At 37.9% G+C, this 25,347-nt stretch overlaps 1 protein-coding gene across 2 annotated transcripts in view; it reads left to right on the forward strand.

Annotated features, from left to right (window-relative positions):
• The window catches only part of LOC128639092 (B-cell receptor CD22), a 256,771-nt gene that overhangs the window by 153,929 nt on the left and 77,495 nt on the right, over window positions 1-25,347 (forward strand). For both annotated transcript variants that reach the window (XM_053691241.1, XM_053691242.1), the window contains exons 4-5: window positions 11,603-11,890; window positions 13,487-13,753. In XM_053691241.1, coding sequence (XP_053547216.1) covers window positions 11,603-11,890; window positions 13,487-13,753 — 555 coding nt within the window. The remainder of the gene's footprint in view (window positions 1-11,602; window positions 11,891-13,486; window positions 13,754-25,347) is intronic.

The following is a 25,347-nucleotide window of genomic DNA, read 5'->3' on the forward strand; positions in this document are numbered from 1 at the left end:
TACTGTTTCTGGCTGTGTTTTAACTATGTCATTACATATCACTACTATTTCTGGCTGTGCTTTAACTTTGTCATTACATATCACTACTGTTTCTGGCTGTGCTTTAACTATGTCATTACATATCACTATTGTTTCTGACTGTGTTTTAACTGTGTCATTACATATCACTACTGTTTCTGGCTGTGCTTTAACTATGTCATTACATATCACTACTGTTTCTGGCTGTGTTTTAACTATGTCATTACATATCACTATTGTTTCTGACTGTGTTTTAACTGTGTCATTACATATCACTATTGTTTCTGACTGTGTGTTAACTGTGTCATTACATATCACTAATGTTTCTGGCTGTGTTTTAACTATGTCATTACATATCACTACTGTTTCTGGCTGTGTTTTAACGGTGTCATTACATATCACTACTGTTTCTGGCTGTGCTTTAACTGTGTCATTACATATCACTACTGTTTCTGGCTGTGCTTTAACTATGTCATTACATATCACTACTGTTTCTGACTGTGTTTTAACTATGTCATTACATATCACTACTGTTTCTGGCTGTGTTTTAACTATGTCATTACATATCACTACTGTTTCTGGCTGTGTTTTAACTGTGTCATTACATATCACTATTGTTTCTGGCTGTGTTTTAACTGTGTCATTACATATCACTACTGTTTCTGGCTGTGCTTTAACTATGTCATTACATATCACTATTGTTTCTGACTGTGCTTTAACTGTGTCATTACATATCACTATGGTTTCTGGCTGTGTTTTAACTGTGTCATTACATATCACTACTGTTTCTGGCTGTGTGTTAACTGTGTCATTACATATAACTAATGTTTCTGGCTGTGTTTTAACTGTGTCATTACATATCACTATTGTTTCTGGCTGTGCTTTAACTATGTCATTACATATCACTACTGTTTCTGGCTGTGCTTTAACTATGTCATTACATATCACTATTGTTTCTGACTGTGCTTTAACTGTGTCATTACATATCACTATGGTTTCTGGCTGTGTTTTAACTGTGTCATTACATATCACTACTGTTTCTGGCTGTGTGTTAACTGTGTCATTACATATCACTACTATTTCTGGCTGTGTTTTAACTGTGTCATTACATATCACTACTATTTCTGGATGTGTGTTAACTGTGTCATTAAGTATAATGGCTGTTTCTGGCTGTATTTCTTTTATTCCTGCCGTTACATTGTCTTTAGTTATATCTGGGACCGTTTCACAAATTGTAAGACTATCTTGAATGCTTTCACATAATACAGGGAGTCTATAAGTGGGTATTTGTAATATAGATATTATTGCAGCTACTTCCTCTAGTTCCTCATTACTTTTGCTTAAAGCAGGCAGTTCAGGATATAATCTGTTAAAGGGATGTCCCATAGCAGTAGCAGGGGACATGGACGGAGCAGAGGAAAGCAAATAGGGGGAGGGGAATTATTATATGTCCAAAAATAAGCCATTTTAACCCATACTTCCCCACATTCCCTCATGTATTTCTTATTCCACTTTGGATCCCCACATAGTAAAGGATTACAGTAATTTCATTTTTCACCTAAGCACATACATTTTATCATTGTTATATATGGTTCAATCAAAGAACCTTCTCTGGGGAAATGATGAGACACTTGCGGTGCTAAACCTTCTGTCCAACCAGACAAATTATCATTGAATGGACTAGTGTAATATCCACCAACAATTCTTGTCACAAATTGATTGTTTCCCCAGGTAAGTGCTTTGGGATAATATTCCTTAAACTAGTTTGACTAGCACTAGAAGATAACTCTTTAGGACTTTTATATTTGATTTTCATTTGTTTAGAAGTAATTTCATGTATACTATTGGCAGACCCCATGATAAACTTATCACTTTAAACAAAGCAATTAGAAAAACAAATGCAATACAGCAACTTAAAGTTTATAGCAATCAGGAAAGAAAAATTGCGCATAGACAAAGATAGCAAAAATTAAAACAATTTTCAGGCTATACCAGAGTCCACGGATAAAATGCAATAACTTTTATAAACTATACTCCTTTTTAATACAACTTACATACATCATACAACACTATATACTTAGAATACTGATATTGAGGGACTGAAAACCCTTTTATATAGAAGACTTGAAACTTCTTAACCATAAACTTTAAACACTGTTATAGAAGACTTGAACTTGTTAACTGTAAACTTTAAAACATCAAGGGACTGATAACCATTATATTTATTATAGAAGACTTGAACGTTTAACCCATAAAATACACACTTTACACATACACATACATACACATCCCCTCTTTTTTTTCTTTTTTTTTTATAACCTTAAGGGTCTAGTCTGATAGGGGTCTAGATTGACAGTGTGTTTTGACAAGCCACCACTTCTGACATCAATTGACGAGGCCTAATTTCAGTACCCAGGACCCTTTAAACACCTGCAGCTTTCCACTTCTCCCTTCTCCTCTGGACTCTGATATAGCACTGCAAACTGAATGACAAACACTTGGAGAACCATCTTACAGAACACACAGTGAGATATGGCTTGCAAAACAGCTCTGATTTATTACGTCAAGAATACCAGTTTATATACACTTCAGACATACATTGAAACAAATAATCATTAGCTAATTTCTAAGATATGGAAGTACAGATGTGTCCTGTAAGTTGTATTTCATCCTTGTCTGATATTCTTACGTCAATAGGTAAATTTATGACTGACATGACAAAGGAACAATGCAAAAATCTCAAAATACACTAATTAGATGTATAGATACATTTGACCTAAAGAAATTGCTTACATGAACAGTATTTCTGCACATCGCTCAAGGGTTCGGGAGCGGCAGATTAGGGGTTAATAGTTTTTTTTCGGTGGCGGCGATATCAGGAGCCACAAATTAGGGGTTAATAACATTATATAGGTGCCGGGCGATGTCGTGGGCAGCATTTTAGGGGTGTTTAGACTCGGGGTTTATGTTAGGGTGTTAGGTTTAAACTGTATTTTCTTTTCTCCCATAGACATCAATGGGGCTGCATTACAGAGCTTTTTTTTCCGCGATCACAGGTGTTATTTTTTTTTAGCTGGCTCTCCTCATTGATGTCTATGGGGAAAGCTTGCACGAGCACGTCAAAACACTGATGTTTTTGTGTGCAGTATGGAGCTCAATGCAACCATATCGCCCGCACAAGCCGGGGGTTTTTTAAACTTGTAATGGCAGTGCTATGAGGGGTAAAATAATTCAACTTTTGTTGTGTTGATTTTGTACCCTCTATAGTGCAAAACTCTTAATCTAGGTGATAGTTTCCTACAAGCTGGACTTGACATCTACTATAAAGGAGCCCAAAACCTTTTGATTTCTCTCTGCTCCAATCAATATTCATCCCACAGAATTGTTCCGAACCTTATAAAAATCCATAGTCAAGAATAAATAAAATTATTGATTCTCACAGAGTGGATGGTACTCTTTAGTACTTTGTAGACTGGCATGGTTATGGTCCTGAAGAAAAGAGAATGAGAATCTGTCTCTGAGGTTCATGTTCTTGTCAGTGCTTTTCAAATCAATATACTCAGAAAACCGACACCTAGGTTACTGGAAGGAGGCCTAGTAGGGACTTATCAGTTCAATGACAATAATCATCCTCTGAGCCTGTACCTGACTCTGCACCTGTACTATTTGAGCCTGTACCTGAAACTGCAACTGTGGTACCTGACCCTGCACCTGTGCTAACAGAACCTTGTACCTGCACTTGTCCCTGTAATCTTGCTTTGGCCTTAGCTATGTCCTCATCTGTTCCTGTGGCCTTAGCTATGTCCTCACCTGTGCCTTGCATTCAATTTACCTGTAGTTTCACCTGTTCCTTCAGCCTTTCCTCAGCCTTAACTGTGGTTGTACCTGTTCATGTGGCTTTTCATAAGCCATAGCATCTACCTGATGGCACCAGCTACTCTTCTATGTACAAAACAAGAGTCTCTACTCAGACTAACTCACTGAATTTCCTCACTCTATTGATGACTGTACAAGAATCCGTATCCCAAAAAGATACACAAAATTACACTACAAATGTACAAACATCCAGATTGTTAACCAGTTATCATGATGGATTAGGATAAAAAAACATAATTTATACTTACCTGATAAATTATTTTCTTTCCTGGCATTGAGAGTCCAGGAATCCATTCAATTACTAGTGGGAATTCAACTCCTGGCCACCAGGTAGAGGCAAAGAACACCCCAGCAAAGCCTTAAGTATCTTTCCATTACCCACATTTATTCAGCAAAGGAATAATTGAAAGAGAAGAAGACACAAAGGGTATTGAGGTGCCCAAGGTTTAGAAAAATTACAAAAAGCCCTAGTGGAGTGAGCCATAATTTTCTCTGGAGGCTGCTGTCCAGCTGTCTCATAAGCCAATCAAATAACACTTCTCAACCAGAAGGAGAGGGTGGAAGAAGAGGCCTTCTGACCTCTGTTTACCTGAAAAGACAACAAAAATAGCAGAAGATTGTAAAAAGAATTTTAAAGCACGCACAACATCCAGAATATGCAATAACCGCTCCTTCTTAGAGGAAGGATTAAGACAAAATGAAAGAACAACATTTTCTTAGTTCATATTGCGTTAATAAGAATAAGGTAAGGAGAATCACTCTGTAGAGCCGAAAGCTTTGAAACTCTACGGGCAAAGGAAATTGCCAGCAGAAACAAAACTTTCCAGGACAATAACTTGATATCAACAGAATGCATAGGCTCAAATTGAGCCTGCTGCAGAACTTTAAGAACCAGATTAAGATTCCAAGGAGGAGCAATAGACCTAAACACAGGCCTGATTCTAACCAAAGCCTGGACTAAAGATTGAACATCTGACAAAAATTTCCAGACGCTTCTGCAGAAGAATCGACAGAGCTGAAATCTGACTCTTAAGGGTACTGACTGATAAACCCTTCTCCAGGCCCTCCTGAAGAAAAGACAGAATATGGGGAATTCTCACCTGAATCCAAGAAAAACCCCTTGATCCGTACCAATGAAGGCATCTATGCCATACCTTATAATAAATATTGCGAGGAACAGGCTTACAAGCTTGAAACATAGTCTCAATAACCTTCACAGAAAAACCTCATCAGGACAAGACTAAGTGTTCAATCTCCAAGCAGTCAGCTTCAGAGACACTAAGTTGCAATGGAGGAAGGAACCCTGAAGTAGAAGATCCTTCCTCAGAGGCAATTTCCACTGGAGAAATGATGACAACCTCACTAGGTCCGCAAACCAAGTTCTGCAAGGCTACACTGGCGCTAGTAGAATCACTGAAACCTGCTCCTGTTTGATACAAGCTATCACCTGAGGAAGGAGGGCAACCGGAAGAAACAGATAAATTAGACCAAAATCCCATGGCACTGCCAGGGCATCTACCAGAGCTGCTTGAGGATCTCCTGATTTTGCTCAATATCTTGGAAGCTTGGTGTTTAGACGAGACCAGATCCAGCTCCAGAACTCCCCACTAGAGGGATAAAATCAAGAAAACTTCCGGATGGAGAGCCCATTCCCCTGGATGAAAAGTCTGCCTGCTCAGATAATCCGCTTCCCAGTTTTCCACCCCTGCAATATGAATGGCAGAGAGATGACAATTGTGAGACTCTGCCCACTGAGTCACCTCATTCATAGCTAACATGCTCCAAGTTCCTCCTTGGTGGTTGATATATGCCACCGAAGAGATGTTGTCCGATTGAAATCTGATAAACCCGACTAAAACTCAGTTGAGGCCATACTAATAGAGCATAAATAATTGCTCTCAATTCTAGGATATTTATAGGAAGGGCAGACTCCTCCTAAGTCCAAAAGTCCCTGAGCTTTTAGGGACCCCAAACTGCTCCCCAGCCTAACAGGTTGGCATCCATGGTCACAATCTCTCAAGAAGGTCTCAGGAAACAAGTGCCCTTAGACAAAAGGTCCTGCGAGATCCACCAAAACAGAGACTACCTTGTCTGAGAGTCTAAAACTATCCTCTGAAAGAGATCCGAGTGGACTCCATTGATTGAGCATACATAACTGTAGAAGGCTCAAAGGGAGGTGGGCAAATGGAATAACATCTATGGATGCACCATAAGTCCTATTACTTCCATGCATACAGCTACTGATGGACGAACAGAGGAATGAAGAGAATGACAGGCCTCCAGAAGCTTGACTTTTCTGACCTCCGTCAAATAAATCTTTATAAATACTGAGTCTAAGATTATCCTCAGAAAACATACCCTGGTACTTGTCACCAATTAACTTTTCCCTAGATTCACCTTCCACCCGTGAGAGCAGAGAATAGCTAACAGAAAATCTGTATGAGATCTTGCTAACTGAAAAGATGGCGCCTGGACCGAGATATGAGATATCATCCATGTAAGGAGCCACCACAATCCCTAGAGATCTGGCCACAGCCAAAAGAGCCCCTAGAACCTTTGTAAAGATTTGAGGAGCAGCTGCGAGGCAGAAAGGCAGGGCTACAAATTGGAAATATCAATCCAAAAAGTGAACCTCAGGAATTTGAAATGTTCCCTGTTGATAGGCACATGAAGATACGCATCCTTTAGGTCTATAGTGGTCATAAACTGACCCTCCTGAACCAGAGGGAGAATAGAACAAAAAGTCTCCATTTTAAGGACGGGACCTTGAGAAACTTGTTGAGAGAATTTAATTCTATAATGGGTCGAAAAGTTCCTTTTTGGGAACTACAAAAAGATTTGAGCAAAATACCTGAGCCTGTTCTGCTAGAGAAACTGGGATAATTACTCCCAGAGAGGACAAATCCCTAATGCAGTTTAAGCCACTGCCCAAGGATATGGAATGTCGCAAATCCAAGCCTGATGAAAAAAAAGTTACTTTCCCTTGATCCAGGGCTGTTCCTTGAAGTTACAAAAGGAACAAAAATTTGAATCTGACGACCCTTTTGTCTATTCCTCTTATCCTGTGGTAAAAAAAACTCCCTTTCCAACCAGTACCCATGGAAATTATCTCTACCAGACCAGGACCAAATAAAGTTTTACCCTTAAAAGGTAAATACAGAAGCTTGGATTTAAAAGCCACATCTGCAGACCAAAACTTTAATCAAAGGGCTCTGCGGGCTAGTATCGCAATACTAGAAATCCTGGCTCCTAGCTTAACAACTTGCATACTGGCATCACAGATAAAAGTATTAGCCAGCTTTAGAGCATTGATCCTATCCTGGATCTCCTCTATAGTAGTCTCTTCTGAAACTAGATCAGACAAAGAGTCCCACCAATAAGAGGCTGCACCAGCAACTGTCGCAATACTAGCAACTGGTTGCACTGCAAACCCCGATGAAGAAACATTTTTCAGTTTCTTATCCATAGGGTCCCTAAAAGAGGAACTATCCTCAAGCGGAATAGTCTCGCACTGAATCAGTCACAGGAAACATCTTTTTAAACATAGGAGATGGGTTAAAAGGAACACCCAGCTTATAAAAGGAACACCAGGCTTCTCCCATTCCTGAGATATAATGTCAGACATGCAATCTGGAGCAGGGAAAACCTCCACAGATTTAGGTTTGACATCAAAACCATCTATTCAGTTTATTAGCCTTTTTTAGGGACCTTTGCAACAGTTTCAGAGTTATCCAAAGTAGCTAAAATCTCCTTCAAAATTAAATGGAGAATTCTCCTCAGGATCTATTGTACTAGGAGCTGCAGATTCTGAATCAGAAGCTGCAGAGGAATGATCCTTGCTAGATAACTGAGAAAGACTAACCAAATCAGTCTTGGCGGAATCAGAACCCATATGTTCTTAGATTCCTTCATTCTTTTACCAGAACTAGTTAAAGCACTTAGGGCTGCAGAAACTGCAGAAATCAACTGGCAATCCTTAGGCAAACAAACACTCTCAGAGACTGACTGAGAGGAACCGCAGGGCACTGCATTTGAATATTTTAAAAACTGGGACATGTTAGCAAAAATATGAGACAACCCCTGAACAGTATTATCTTGAGAAAAAGAAGGTTCAGATAAGGAATCCTTATCCTTAGATAATAAAAACTTTATTAAGGCAAGAGGAACAAAATTGCACAGGAGGTATAACCTGGGCATCAGCACAATAAAAACATTTATCAAATGACAGAGAAAGCTTGGGATCGGCTTCCATAGTAAATAAAAAGCCCTTTATTTCCCTTATATTCCAATTTCAATATAAAAAATTAGAATACAATTCTAAGCATGGATAAATAATTATTGAAACCTGCACCTCTACACCCCAACAACGCTGGAGAGACTCGCCCAACCTGTAACAAGAAATCCAATCCACACCAGCTGATAAAACAATCCTGTTCAAACTGCAAATCCTAGAAAGCTGCAACCATCAGAAAAAAGCGACAGGCAGGAAAAACAATCCCATGGCAGAAAAACCACTCTGATTCATTGAAAATCCTTGCTTCCAAACAGCCAGAATAGTTCAGCACTTAGGAAGTAACTGAGCGGTCACATGATCGCAAATTCAAAAGTAAGGTGTGGTCCAACAATTTTCTTAAAGAGATATTACCCAAACAAAATAAAAGGTAACATTTGTGCAAACAAATCCCCATAGTCAAAACAAAAAAAGCCTTCACATGGCAGAACAGTGCCCTGAACTGCTGCCCAATAAATCCCCAACTTTTAAAATGGTTATTCAGTCCCATAAGGATCCACCTTGTTCTTTAAGTATCCTGTTTTTTTTTTATCAAGAAACTACTTCTCACCTAGAAGGTAAAAGCACTTACCTGTGGATCCGCTGTAGGGCAGGTACAGCAAACAGGTGTGACAGAATCCTCACTGACATAGACCTGTAGATAAAGAAAAAACAGAGTAACCAACCCTGGTTTTCTTTATAGGGGTAGCAAAAAAGTTGGAAGGTAAGCAAAGACCACCTTGCCATCTAACAGCTGCTAAAAGCCACCATTACTCTTACTAAAGAGAATTACATGAACACAGCATAACCACAATCATTGCTTGCAGGGAAACGTACCTATTAAAGGATTAACAACTTGATTTCTTCAGACACCTTCGCACATCACCTACAATGTTACGCAGGCAAAGAATGACTGGGGGTTGTGGGTAATGGGAGGATACTTAAGGCTTTGCTGGGGTGTTCTTTGCCGCCAGTGTAAGTAGGAGTGGACTAAGTGCTAATAGATATTTGGCCTTAAGCTTACTCACAGGTTAGTCTCCTAGCGGGCTAACAGAGGATGGAATACAATGAAAGGAGAGAGTAAGCGCTATAAGCTTAAAAGGCACAGGACTGGATGATTGCTAAATACTACAAAATTGTTTTAAAAATGTTTAATACATATAATATATATAACAATACTGCAACAATGTAGAAAAGATTATGTGCATGGATCCATGACTGTAGCTTAAAAACATACAAACATTATATAGATATATAGAAATGTATAAAATAATGCTGTGTTCTAAAAGTAAACCAGACGTTAAACCAACTTGTGGTTGATAATGGTGATAAATGCGAATGATGGATAAAATCCAGTAGAATCACAATAAAAATCGAAAAATGTTCACAACAAAGATAAAACCTGTGATGTGGTTTAAAAGAACGTGATCAAATTGGTATGTGAGGTCCAAATTTTTTTTGGATAGTGCAAAAACTGAATATAAAATGAAACATGTGGTACATTCAAGAGTTTCTGATACAAAGTCAATTTGTGATGAATCCTCCAATGGTGTCGTGAAGAAGTGCTAGGTGTAAAAGGTAAATCCAAAAACCAATGTCAATTATCAGGTGACCGAGTGGAACAGTAATTGGCCAATTGTATCAAATGTAAAAATTTTAAAATGATTGTAATAAATGTGATCACATAAAAAAGTTTAAAAAATGGGAGACAGAAAGAGAGGAAAAAAATGGTGCAATGGTTATACAATATTTATCCAGATGAGTGCCCATGTGTTAGGTATCCATGATGGTAGACAAAACAAAAATGTGATAATAAATGGAAGTGTGAAAAAAATTACTTGAGAAAGGCTTAATCCAGGCCGAAATGCATTGACATACTGGTGAGCTTATTTTTAATTGTCTTTTACTGTGTACAAACAGTTTTGCACTATTGTTTCTTTCTTTTTTTCCACAGGCTTTTTGCATTTTTATCATTTTTTTTTAATACATCTTTTATATATTTTTATATTTTATTTTTACTAATTATTTTCACACTTCCATTTATTATCACATTTTTGTTTTGTCTACCATCATGGATACCTAACACATGGACACTCATCTGGATAGATATTGTATAACCATTGCACCCTTTTTTCCTCTCTTTTTGTCTCCCATTTTTTCAACTTTTTTATGTGATCACATTTATTACAATCATTTTTTAATTTTTACATTTGATACAATTGGCCGATTACTGTTCCACTCGGTCACCTGATAATTGACATTGGTTTTTGGATTTACCCTTTACACCTAGCACTTCTTCACGACACAATTGGAGGATTCATCACAATTTGACTTTGTATCAGAAACTCTTGAATGTACCACATTTTTCATTTTATATTCATTTTTTGCACTATCCAAAAAAAATTTGGACCTCACATACCTTTTTGATCACGTTCTTTTAAACCACATCACAGGTTTTATCTTTGTTGTAAACATTGTTGTGAACATTTTTAGATTTTTATTGTGATTCTACTGGATTTTATCCATCATTCACATTTATCACCATTATCAACCACAAGTTGGTTTAACGTCTGGTTTACTTTTAGAACACAGCATTATTATATACATTTCTATATATCTATATAATGTTTGTATGTTTTTAAGCTACAGTCATGGATCCATGCACATAATCTTTTCTACATTGTTGCAGTATTGTTATATATATTATATGTATTAAACATTTTTAAAACAATTTTATAGTATTTAGCAATCATCCAGTCCTGTGCCTTTTAAGCTTATAGCGCTTACTCTCTCCTTTCATTGTGTTCTTTGCCTCCACCTGGTGGCCATGAGTTGATTTCCCACTAGTAATTGAATGGATTTGTTGACTCTCCATGCCATTGGAAAGAAAGTTACATTTTACACCTGTAAGTTAGTATTTCCTTTAAACACTGTACAAAGGGTATTATTTCAAAACACTTGTAATTTAAATTTTAAAGTTGTAAAATGGCTGTTGTTTTTGTTAGTTTCAATATGGATTCCCAGTTTTTAACCCAATAACGACTTAACAAACAAAAATAAATTTCATGAGGATTTTAGTTAAACATGTGTTTGTGCTTGTGGCCTTTTGGCTGCCAAATTAATTTGGGACTATGATCACTCAAAAAAAAGTTTTGCTCATATCATCCAATATCAGAAAGATTGTGATTGAGGTCTGAATTGCTCATCTTGCTTAGAGTAATATGTGAAGTGATTTAAAGAGTCTTTCACTTGTATTCCCAATACCTTTTTTTTTTTTAAAGCAGTAGTACAGCTTTTAAATTTCATGCTCTAAAAGTCAGCTTTTGCCAGAAATGACAGTTGTGCATAACTTCTGTTTTCGTTACACCCTCCATATTTCTATTTTAGTTTGATGTTTTTCATTTATTTTTAAAATCATATTTTTACTGTTTCTCTCAGAGACTCCAGATAAACCATTACTGCATGTGCCTGAGAACCTTACAGAAGGAATTCCTGCGACTATCTCCTGCTCTGTAAAGCACACATGTCCCTCAAACCCTCCTTCTCTGAAATGGAATATGACTGGTCAAGGCAGTGAGCGACATGAAGATCTAACAGGGGACTGGCAAGTTGTTTCAGAGCTTTCATTTGTTCCATCCTATAAGGACAATAATATACCTCTGATGTGCACAACTGTATATCCAACTGGACAGGAAACATATACTGTACAGACCTTACAAATTAAATGTAAGCTATTAAGACAGTGTCTTTTGTCTCTAACAATAAGAAATTATTTGTCCATTATGCTACCAGTAAATACTAAGGGCTAGATTACAAGTGGAGTGGTAAATTTGTCTGTTTGTGGCGACCGATACATTACCAGCCATTACAAGTGGAGTAATACATTTGTCCGTTTGTGGCAAACGATACATTACCAGCCATTACAAGTGGAGTAATACATTTGTCCGTTTGTGGCGACCGATACATTACCAGCCATTACAAGTGGAGTAATACATTTGTCCGTTTGTGGCAAACGATACATTACCAGCCATTACAAATGGCTGGTTATTGCTATCACAAGCTCACAGTGTCAATTAGCACTCTGAAATTAACCAGAGATTAGATCTCTGGTTCATTTTTTAAAAGTGCCCCAAATGCCCTCACAATAGAGGACATTATAGTATTTATTTTAAAAAAATGTAGCATTTTTTTATTAAAAATAACTGTATTAGGCAGTTTGGAGTCTTTAAATGTGGCTGCTATTTGGTGTTAGAAACAAATGGCACTGAAAAGTGCTTTTACATTGTGGTCTATGGGAACTGTGTGTTCCCAGTAAATATATATGTATAAGGTTACATACAGTATATATTTATGTGTTAATATGTGTATATACAAATATTAACACATAAATATATATGTATATAGTCCTATACATATATGTTTACAATTTGCTGCTATTGCTGCGCTACTTACCCCCTGCGCTGCACAAATTCTCATGCCATGTTTCATAGCATGAGACCGAGGCTCCCATTTGAGCCTTTGGGAGCACACTCTTGTCAGCGCAATGCTTTCCAGCGTGTGCTGTTATTACTAAGTCGAGCACTAATATCGCTTTCAAGAAAGCGAAATTTAGCACTTCATTTGTAACCTGGCTTTAAATGTCATGATGTTTACAATCTTTTGGCAAAAAAAAAAAATGATTTTTAAAAAATGTGTAATAGGTGTAATAGGGTGTTATTTGATGGTTTGCAGTGGTGTCAGAATGATTTCTTGATATTTTTGGAAGACAGAAAATTCTGCTATGCTGTTTGTTGAAAAATATATGCTGATTTGTGAGAGCACAACATACGTTTGTGGTGACCTATAGGGATATCATTCATGGGTGTAATGTTTTACAAGGCAGAGCAAAATCATTTATTATTGTCTGTGGTGGGCAATGACCCATAAACAAATAGATAAATCAAATAAAATATGATAAATCAAATAATCCATTTAAATTGTCTTGATTGTGAACAGTGTAATCTACTTGATTTCATTTGGATTAGTTTTAAAGTTTTGGCTTTCAACCTTTTTTAATAGCTTCAGTTCTAACAAACACATTTTTTTCCCTATCTAAATCATGAAAAAAAAGTTTTGTGTTTCACGTCCCTTTAAGTGTAGGGGGATTTTTGTATATCATTTGATATTCCAATCTAAAGGATTGTGATCGACTTGTTGATTCATATTTAGATTATTAAATCAAAAAATGCAGAAACCATCAATTTCTGCTTCTTTTATGTAAATGAGTATATTTTTTATTTATATTTCATTTTAATTGTAAAATAAAATAAATTCTCTTCATAGATTCTCCAAAGGATACAACGATTGTAATTATTAGTGAGAAGATTAAAGAAGGAGATGATGTAACAATGACATGTAATAGTAATGGTAACCCTAAAGTAAAGAATTACATATGGTACAAAGTCATAGACCATATCCCTGATAAACTGCAAGAGCATAATAATAAAATAATTCTAAAAAATGTGAGCTGGGAGAAAGAAAGCTATTACTGCTCTGCCATAAATGAAGTTGGAGAAGGAAGTTCTACAACAATAAATCTTCCTGTTCAGTGTAAGTATGCAAAGTCTGAGTATTTTGTAATCTCAAACACTTTTATTATTAAAAAATATGATTAGATTAACTTTGCTTGATGGTTTAAATTTATTTAAAATAGGAGACCCTTATGGTTTTTTTTAATAATTAACATTGGATTGTTTGTAATTAAAAAATACTATCGCCTAGATTTTGAGTTCTGCGTTAGCTGTCAAAACCAGCGTTAGAGGGTCCTAAGGCTGGGTTTTACCGCCCGCTGGTATTTAGAGTCAGTCATTAAAGGGTCTAACACTCACTTTCCAGCCGCAACTTTTCCATACCGCAGATCCCCCTACGCCATTTGCGTATCCTATCTTTTCAATGGGATCTTTCTAACGCTGGTATTTAGAGTCTTGGCTGAAGTGAGCGTTAGAAATCTAACAACAAAACTCCAGCCGCAGAAAAAAGCCAGGAGTTAAGAGCTTTCTGGGCTAACACCGGTTCATAAAGCTCTTAACTACTGTGCTCTACAGTACACTAACACCCATAAACTACCTATGTACCCCTAAACCGAGGTCCCCCCACATCGCCGCCACTCTATTAAATTTTTTTAACCCCTAATCTGCCGACCGCACACCGCCGCCACCTACGTTATACTTATACCCCTAATCTGCTGCCCCTAACACCGCCGCCCCCTATATTATATTTATTAACCCCTAATCTGCCCCCCCAACATCGGTGCTACCTTACCTACAATTATTAACCCCTAATCTGCCGACCGGACCTCACCGCTACTATAATAAAGTTATTAACCCCTAATCCGCCTCACTGCCGCCTCAATAACCCTATCATAAATAGTAGTAACCCCTAATCTGTCCTCCCTAACATCGCCAACACCTAACTTCAATTATTAACCCCTAATCTGCTGACCGGACCTTACCGCTACTCTAATAAATGTATTAACCCCTAAAGCTAACTCTAACCCTAACACCCCCTAAGTTAAATATAATTTAAATCTAACAAAATAAATGAACTCTTATTAAATACATTATTCCTATTTAAAGCTAAATACTTACCTGTAAAATAAATCCTAATATAGCTACAATATAAATTATAATTATACTGTAGCTATTTTAGGATTAATATTTATTTTTAACCAGGTACAATAGCTATTAAATAGTTAATAACTATTTAATAGTTACCTAGTTAAAATAATTACAAAATTACCTGTAAAATAAATCCTAACCTAAGTTACAATTAAACCTAACACTACACTATCAATAAATTAATTAAATACAATACCTACAATTATCTACAATTAAACCTAACACTACACTATCAATAAATTAATTAAATACAATACCTACAAATAAATACAATTAAATAAACTAACTAAAGTACAACAAATAAAAAAGAACTAAGTTACAAAAAATAAAAAAAATATTTACAAACATAAGAAAAATATTACAACAATTTTAAGCTAATTACACCTACTCTAAGCCCCCTAATAAAATAACAAAGCCCCCCAAAATAAAAAAAATGCCCTACCCTATTCTAAAATTAAAATTGAAAAGCTCTTTTACCTTACCAGCCCTTAAAAGGGCATTTTGCGGGGCATGCCCCAAAGAAAACAGCTCTTTTGCCTGTAAAAATAAACACAATACCCCCCCCCAACATTACAACCCACCACCCACATACCCCTAACCTAACCCAAACCCCCTTAAATAAACCTAACACTAAGCCCCTGAAGATCTTCCTACCTTATCTTCACCACGCCGGGTATCACCGATCCGTCCAGGTTCCGATGTCTTGATCCAAGCCCAAGCGGGGGCTGAAGACGTCCATCCTCTGGCTGAAGTCTTGATCCAAGCGGCGAATGAAGAAGTCCATCATCAGGCAGAAGTCTTCATCCTATCCGGGCAGAAGAGGAGATCCGGACCGGTAGACATCTTCATCCAAGCGGCATCTTCTATCTTCTTCCATCCGATAACGAGCGGCTCCATCTTCAAGACCTCCGGCGCGGATCCATCCTCTTCTTCCGACGTCCTAAAACAGAATGAAGGTTCCTTTAAGGGACGTCATCCAAGATGGCGTCCCTCGAATTCCGATTGGCTGATAGGATTCTATCAGCCAATCGGAATTAAGGTAGGAAAAATCTGATTGGCTGATGGAATCAGCCAATCAGATTCAAGTTCAATCCGATTAGGAAACAATGGGGCCGCGTTAGGAGTTGAACGCTGCTTTTTTGCAGGTGTTAGGTTATTTTTCAGCTCAAACTGCCCCATTGTTTCCTATGGGGGAATCGTGCACGAGCACGTTTTTTAAGCTGGCCGCGTCTGTAAGCACCGCTGGTATTTAGAGTTGCAGTGGCAGTAAATTATGCTCTACGCTCCTTTTTTGGAGCCTAACGCAGCCCTTCTGTGAACTCTAAATACCAGCAATATTTAAAAGGTGCGGGGAAAAAAAAGCATGCGTAGCTAACCCACCCCTTCTAACGCAAAACTCCAAATCTAGGTGTATATTTATAAATGTAATAACAAAACTGAACAATTTTATCATGTTATAAATTTTATTATACACAAACAAAGAAGATTCTAGCAGATTCTTTAAAACAGGTACCGGTAATTAAAAGTCCAAAGTTTTATTGAAAGATTAATACGGAAATAGATATAAAACATTTCCTGTGTCTCAGGCACATACCATAAAACTAAATATTTTAGTACCTTGAGGCAATAACAAAAAGCTACAAAAACTGATATATTTTTTATAGCAACTATAGAGAGTGCAATTCACATACTGCAATAGATCTCATTACATGGATAATAGATTTGTCATCATGTAAAAGATTGGCAAAAATTCAATTAGCCTGAGCAGTTCGCATTCTCTCTCCTGATGTAGACCTAGGTGTTTCTCCTTACATTCAGAAATGTAATTTGAGATTGTATGAACCTCTAATTAAATGATCTGTAATTAATATAATTTCAAAGCATTCTTAAACAATAAAGGCCTAGATTACAAGTGGTGCACTATCAATACTGCTGGACCGTGCTAAGATTAGCACACAATCCAGTATTACAAGTCCATGGTAAAACAGAATTACCAGAGAATGTTTAGTGCGGCCGACATACCTTTAGTGTGCCTTAAATTTTCAATGGATATAGCGACCGCTCTAAACATCACACATATTACAAGTTTATAGATATCCAACTTCCAGATATTAACGCCCCCTGAGTCTTTGTTCATACTTTGTTCAAACTTTTTACTTTCAACTTGTAATATAAGCACAAGAATAGGAACACTGTTAATTTAACTTGCGTGGTGTTAGCACTCAAAAGAGTTAATATCAGCCAATTCTATCAGCCAATCGGAATTAAAGTAGAAAAAATCCTATTGGCTGATGCAATCAGCCAATAGAATTGAAGTTCAATCCTATTGGCTGACCCAATCAGCCAATAGGATTGAGCTCACATTCTATTGGCTGTTCCAATCAGCCAATAGAATGCAAGCTCAATTCTATTGGCTGATTGCATCAGCCAATAGGATTTTTCCTACCTTAATTCTGATTGGCTGATAGAATTCTATCAGCCAATCGGAATTGAAGGGACGTCATTTAAAGGAACCTTCATTCTTCGTTTGGACGTCGTTGGAAGAGGATGCTCTGCGTCGGCTGGATTGAAGATGGACCCGCTCCGCGCCGGAAGGATGAAGATAGAAGATGCCACCTGGATGAAGACTTCTGCCCCTCTGGAGGACCACTTGTGCACGACTGGGTGAAGATGTCTCAAGGTAGGGTGATCTTCAAGGGGTTAGTGTTAGGTTTTATTAAGGGGGGATTGGGTGGGTGTTAGAGTAGGGTTGGGTGTGTGGGTGGTGGGTTTTAATGTTGGGGGGGTATTGTATTTTTTTTACAGGTAAAAAAGCTGATTACTTTGGGGCAATGCCCCGCAAAAGGCCCTTTTAAGGGCTATTTGTAATTTAGTATAGGGTAGGGAATTTTATTATTTTGGGGGGCTTTTTTATTTTATTTTATTAGGGGGATTAGATTAGGTGTAATTAGTTTAAAAAAATTTAATTATTTTTTTATTTTCTGTAATTTAGTGTTTGTTGTTTATCGTACTTTATTTAATTTAATTGTATTTAATTGTAGTTAGTTTAGGTAATTTATTTAATTATAGTGTAGTGGTTAGGTGTAATTGTTACTTAGGTCAGGTTTTATTTTACAAGTAATTTTGTCTTTATTTTAGCTAGGTAGTTATTAAATAGTTAATAACTATTTAATAACTATTCTACCTAGTTAAAATAAATACAAAGTTGCCTGTAAAATAAAAATAAATCCTAAAATAACTACAATGTAATTATTAATTATATTGTAGCTATCTTAGGGTTTATTTTATAGGTAAATATTTAGTTTTAAATAGGAATAATTTAATTAATAATAGTAATTTTATTTAGATTTATTTAAATTATATTTAAGTTAAGGGGGGTTAGGTTTAGGGTTAGACTTAGATTTAGGGGTTAATACATTTAATATGTAACGGCAACATTGGGGACGGCAGATTAGGGGTTAATAAATGTAGGTAGGTGTCGGCGATGTTAGGGATGGCAGATTAGGGGTTAATAAAATTTAACTAGTGTTTGTGAGGTGGGAGTGCGTTGGTTTAGGGGTTAATATATTTATTAAAGTAGCGGCGATGTCCGGTCAGCAGATTAGGGGTTAAAAAAATTATTTTTGTGTTTGCGATGTGGGGGGGGGGGCTTGGTTTAGGGGTTAATAGGTAGTTTATGGGTGTTAGTGTACTTTTTTGCACTTTAGTTAAGAGTTTTATGTTCCGGCATTAGCCCATAAAACTCTTAACTACTGACTTTTAAATGCGTTAGGAGTCTTGACAGGAGAGGGTCTACAGCTCACTTTTTCCAGCAATTGTAATACCGACGTTAGGAAAATCCCATTGAAAAGATAGGATACGCAATTGACATAAGGGGATTTGCGGTATGCTAAAATCACAGAAAAAAAGGAGCGGTACACGTGTACCTGTCAGAATCATAATACCAGCGGGCGTTAAAAAGCAGCGTTGGGACCCCTCAACGCTGCTTTTTAAGGCTAACGCAAGACTCGTAATCTATGTGATTGTTTGTTAAAGGTTATACAAGAAATTGCTCAAAGTAACAAAAATACTCAGGCATTATCAGTCTGTAGTTAAAAGAGACAATTTTTTCATTATTTTTAATTTAAAGACTAGTGTCTAGGATTAAATTTGGATGTTAATCTATGTATTAAATAAATTGAGTTTATCAAATATTATAAATATTACTTTCATTTTCTAAATTAGTTTTGAAACATTTTTATAGACACATCAATTACACAAATTAACATGGATGGTTGCTGAAAATAATATTTACTATATAAGGGGACAGGTTATGAGTGGGGAGATATCTGTTACACACGAGCGATAAGGGGTTTATCATGGCTGTTTGTGTGTGTCAGGTTTACTGCTGGTATTATAAATTGAAAGTAAATGAGAACACGTGAGCGCAATTGTGAAATATGCTAGAATGATAACCGTGCCCTCAGAGCTCTTGTTAAAAGGGACAGTCAAGTCCAAAAAATACTTTCATGATTCAAATAGGGCATGTCATTTTAAACAACTTTCCAATTTACTTTTCTCACCAATTTTGCTTTGTTCTCTTGGTATTCTTTGTTAAAAGCTAAACCTAGGAGGTTCATATGCTAATTTCTTAGACCTTAAAGGCCTCCTCTGCATCTGACAGTTTTTCACAACTAGAGGGCATTAGTTCATGTGTTTCATATAGATATATTTACCGAGGAGTGAGCACTGATTGGCTAAAATGCAAGTCTGTTAAAAGAACTGAAATAAGAGGGCTGTCTGCAGAGGCTTAGATACAAGGTAATCAGAGAGGTAAAATGTGTATTATTATAACTGTGTTGGCTATGCAAAACTGTGGAATGAGTAATTAAGGGATTATCTATCTTTTAAAACAACATAAATTCTGGTGTTGACTGTCCCTTTAACTGTTTCGTGAAACAAACGAGTTGCACAAAACACATAAAAAAATACATTATAAAGTACAGTTACACTCATAATAAAACCATCTAATAAAAATGCACAAAAAAATTAGAAGGGCTCAAAGATATGAGGTATAAGGTGTTAGGGGAAAAAAAGGCAGACCAAGGGCTTTAACATAGAGATACAAACATATACATATCTATAGATGTATGTGTATATATATATATATATATATATATATATATATATATATATATATATATATGTGTGTGTGTGTGTGTGTGTGTGTTTATATGTGTGTACTAATGTTATGTATTTATATGTGTATATATGTATTTATAGACAAATATACACATATATACACATACATGCCTATGTATATATATATATATATATATATATATATAGACATATATAGAATTACTTCCGCTGAAAGTTAAGGCGTGCGGATGCACTGAAAGAGCCGAAAAACTGCGGAAGAAAAAGCAAAGGTGATTACTCCAAACCCGGTCTTCATCGAAACAGTTGGAAGCAACGAGCAGGTAGATATGGCACCATGATATGTCACTACCAAAATACAGAGGAAGCAGGTACTTGTTTATTATGTCTCTACACGCAACATAGAGCTGTCACAGCGAGTTAAATGTGGTATGGAAATGTTGCCATTTTTGCTGAAAGTGATACAGTTACAAATTTGCATTGGGAGTGCGAAGATACAAGTTATACCTGCTGTGTGAGTGTTGCACAATATTTGGTACTGTCCCTGCATTAACGTTGATTTCCAATTTTGGGATTACAAATATGCCAAACCAAGGCATTTGAATCTATTTAATACTGGTTAATTAACGGACTAACTTACTAACTTCCATTAACAACCCGGGTTGTGGACTTTGAGCCTTATAATTTGGGGGTCACGCTTATGATTTATTGTAATGCTGATATTGATATATAAATCTTATAATTACGCATTTTCAAAGAGTATGTGAATTATTGACTCAAAATCTTTCTTTGTCTAATAGAAAATATTTTTTCTGACATAGCTGGGTGCTGGAGAAATAAGGGTCTATATTCTCTCTTATTCAAATGCATATTAATTAAACACCCTTATCCGTGCACTATACTGAGAAGTGTGTTCCTATATAGGACACACAATATTTTATCTCAGTATATAGAACTGTGACATTTATTAAACTAGGGGTGCTGGTACAATATATATAAATATATAGAATTACATTGGAGCCCTTTGCAGTTAAGTAGATGTAAATATTAAAAATCATATGCATCCAATATTCTTATTTAATAAAGTGTTATACTATGGGCTCCATGTACGAAGCAGCGAAAGCTGCTCCGGAGCCTTTGCTGGGCAGGTTCGCATATGCGAGCCTGCTTCCCGCAATGTAAGAAGCAGCGGTCATCAGACCGCTGCTTCCTAGACCCTACGCCACCTCTTAGATGGCGAGGCAAAATCACCGAGAGCACGCTCGCTCTCGGTGATTGACAGCCCCTTCTGTTGCGTGATTGGTCACGCGATTGAAGGGGCAGGAATTACAAACTCCGATGAGTGTGTAATGATACATACAGGCAAGCGTTTCAACAGATCCGCTGCCCGTGTGTAGTGAAGGCGGGCGGACAGCTTCGCGAGTTGAGAAGCTGCCCGCCTGACATTTAGTACATTGAACCCTATGTAGTTACTGTAAATATTTGGCATTTCAATATTTTGCACATAGCAGAATATGTTCTATGTATTTTTAAATAGATATCCCTATGCATATATCTATTCTTCTCAGTCTCAGGTATTGGAAAGGACCTTGACGTGGTACCTGAGCTTGTCCCATTTGGCCAGATGCGGTGACTAACCTTTCCAGTTTTGCTTTTAAATCTTAGCTGAGAGCTTGTAAGTGAGTGCTGAGTTTTCTCTGTGTGTTATATTAATTTGTTTTGTAATTTTCCCTATGGTTCTTGCACCCAGACCTGTCTGGGGTTAACTGCTTGTGGCTCTGGGGACAGCACAGCTTCCTGTGAGTGCCAGTGGCAACCAGGGCTGAGCATGTTGCAGGGTCATAGGATGTGTACCCGGTCTGGTATGAAAGTGCAGTTCCCTTCCGTGTTTTGTATATGTCTAGGATGATTACATATTCCTGTGCACCCTTTTTTGTTTTCAGTTTGTTTGGATTTGAAAGCTTGCATTGTGTGGCTGTTTTAGGGTCTCAGGTATTGGAAAGGACCTTGACGTGGTACCTGAGCTTGTCCCATTTGGCCAGATGCAGTGGCTAACCTTTCCAGTTTTACTTTTAAATCTTAGGTGAGAGCTTGTAAGTGAGTGCTGGGTTTTCTCTGTGTGTTATATATATTTATATATATATATATATATATATATATATATATATAAAATCATGTCTGTATATATATATATATATATATATATAATATATATATATATATATATATATATATATATATATATACTGTATATATAATCCACTATGTGAAGAACATTGGAATGTGAAATATTCATATTTTCATGTCAGGTTAGCGCACTTGAGAATATGCGATCGGGTTTGCACATGAGTAGGGTTTTTTCCACTTTTTTGCTTCATTGACTTCTATGGGAGAATACATTATCATGTGCGTGTTATTCGAAGCTAGCTTTTTACGGGCATCGAGTAGACGCAAAAGGAAAAACTGTTTACTTTCAAGTTGTAATATGAGTGCTAACCGAGGTGTGCAAATTTCTAGCAGAGTTAGCGGGAGTGTGAAATACTGCACTTGTAATCTTGCCCAAGGTTGCAAATTATCTCTAACATTATTTTTTTTTTCTAATGTGTGTTTAAATTTAGTCTTTATAAAAAAAAAAAATTAAAAAAAAATTACAAATTTAAATGTCTACTTGAATACATTGGGGCATGATGCTCATAGGGTTTAATGTGATGAAATCTCAGATAAATGTAATTGACAATAATATAAATATACTATAAATTAGTAGTGATGTCGCGAATAGTTCGCCGGCGAATAGTTCCCGGCGAACATAGCTTGTTCCCGTTCGCTGCGGCGGGCAAACATATGCGATGTTCGGTCCGCCCCTATTCGTCATCATTGAGTAAACTTTGACCCTGTACCTCACAGTCAGCAGACACATTCCAGCCAATCAGCAGCAGACCCTCCCTCCCAGACCCTCCCACCTCCTGGACAGCATCCATTTTAGATTCATTCGGAAGCTGCATTCTTAGTGAGAGGAGGGACAGTGTAGCTGCTGCTGATTTAATAGGGAAATCGATAGCTAGGCTAGTGTATTCAGTGTCCACTACAGTTCTGAAGGACTCATCTGAACTCTGCTGTAAGAACAGCACCCCAAAAAGCCCTTTTTAGGGCTAGAACATCAGTCAGCTTTTTTTTTGTTTGTTTTCCTGTGTAATCTAATTGAAGTTGCCTGCCTGCCAGCGTGTGTGTCAGGCTCACAGCGTATACTGTGCCCACTTGCCCAGTGCAACCACTCATATCTGTAACATATCTGTAACAGTAGTGTACATTTAAAAAAATAAACACTTTTTTGACTGTGAAATAATAGCAGTCAGTTTCCTTCACACGTGTGCGTTTCAGTGCCTGCCAGGGCATAGTGTCACACCAGTGCAACTCATATCTGGTGTAACAGTAGTGTACATTTAAAAAAAAAAAAATACAATTTTGACTGTAATAGATTGAATAGCAGTTAGTTGTCTGCAAGCGTGTGTGTCAGGCCTACAGCGTCTACTCTGCCAACTTCTGCCAGTGCACAGTGCCACTCATATCTGTTGTCACAGTAGCTTTAACGCATAGTACCACTAATCGAAAAAAAAATGACAGGCAGAGGCAGGCCACCTTGCAGGGGCCGTTGTGGTCGTGGTGCTGTGATTCCCTTTGGCCCTAGAATAATGCCCAGTGTTCAGAGGCCACGTACCCTGAACTCGAAAAGTTCTGAGGACATAGTTGACTGGCTAACACAGGACACCCAATCTTCTACAGCTTCCGCTCGGAACCTTGACGCACCATCCTCCTCCAGCTTAGCTTCGGGCACCTCTCAAGTTACCACTCACCCGCCTGCCGCCACCACCAACACTAGCACCACAGCCGCTTCACTTGATCTGTCAGAGGAGTTATTTACACATCAGTTGGAAGAAATGAGTGATGCGCATACATTATTGCCAGAGGATGTAGATAACAGGGATATGTCTCAGTCAGGCAGCATTACACACATGGACGTATGGTGTGATGATGATGATGTTGTACCCGCTGCTGCTTCCTTTGCTAGGTTGTCAGATACAAGTGAAGCGGTTGATGATGACGATGCGTCCGTGGATGTCACGTTGGTGCCCGCTAGAAGAGAAGAAGAACAGGGGGAAAGTTCAGATGGGTAGACAGAGAGGAGGAGGAGACGAGTTGGAAGCAGGGGGAGGTCGTCGCAAGGAGCTAGTGGCACAGTCAGACAGCATGCATCGGCACCCGGGGTCAGCCAGACAGCACGCCAATCAACGCATGCTGTTGCCACCACCAGAATGCCGTCATTGCAGAGCTCAGCAGTGTGGCATTTTTTTTGTGTGTCTGCCTCTGACAACAGCGATGCCATTTGCAACCTGTGTCAAAAGAAACTGAGTCGTGGGAAGTTCAACACCCACCTAGGTACAACTGCTTTGCGAAGGCACATGATCGCACATCACAAACGCCTATGGGATCAACACATGAGTACAAGCAGCACACAAACTCAAAGCCGCCATCCTCCTCCTGGTCCAGCATCTTCAGCCACATCAACCACTGCTGTCCTCCTTGCCCCCTCTCAACCATCCGCCATTCCGTCTCTCGCCTTGAGCAGTTCTTGCTCATCTGCCCACAGTCAGGTGTCTGTCAAGGACATGTTTGAGCGTAAGAAGCCAATGTCACAAAGTTACCCCCTTGCCTGGCATCTGACAGCTGGCTTGTCTGAACTCTTAGCCAGCCAGCTTTTACCATACAAGCTGGTGGAGTCTGAGGCATTCCAAAAATTTGTAGCTATTGGGACACCGCAGTGGAAGGTACCCGGACGAAATTTCTTTGCACAAAAGGCAATCTACAACCTGTACTCGATTGTGCAAAAGGAAGAAATGGCATGTCTGGCACACAGTGTTGGGGCAAGGGTCCATCTGACCACTAATACCTGGTATGCAAAGCATGGTCAGGGCAGGTATATCACCTACACTGCGCATTGGGTAAACCTGCTGACGGCTGCCAAGCATGGAATGCGTGGCTCTGCAGAGGAGTTGGGGACACCGCCACGACTTGCAGGCAGGCCTGCTGCCACCTCCTCTACTCCTCCTACTCCATCCTCTTCCATAACCTCTTCCTCGGTTGAGTCCTCTTCTGCTGCTGCGTCTTGCTCCACATCAACGGGGAGTTTGGTCTGTCACTGTGAAGCGGGACGTAACCCTTACACTACCTTATCGATACAACATCATACCTGATGTTTTAAAGCACGTTATTCCAAACAATTTAGGAATGTTAGGTGATTTATGCCCTTTATGGATTAAAACCAGACTCTGCATCAACTATGTAATTTTCCATGGGAATTTTGCCATGTATCCCCCTCCGGCATGCCACAGT

Source organism: Bombina bombina, chromosome 8 (assembly GCF_027579735.1).
Source record: "Bombina bombina isolate aBomBom1 chromosome 8, aBomBom1.pri, whole genome shotgun sequence".
Lineage (NCBI taxonomy): Eukaryota > Metazoa > Chordata > Amphibia > Anura > Bombinatoridae > Bombina > Bombina bombina.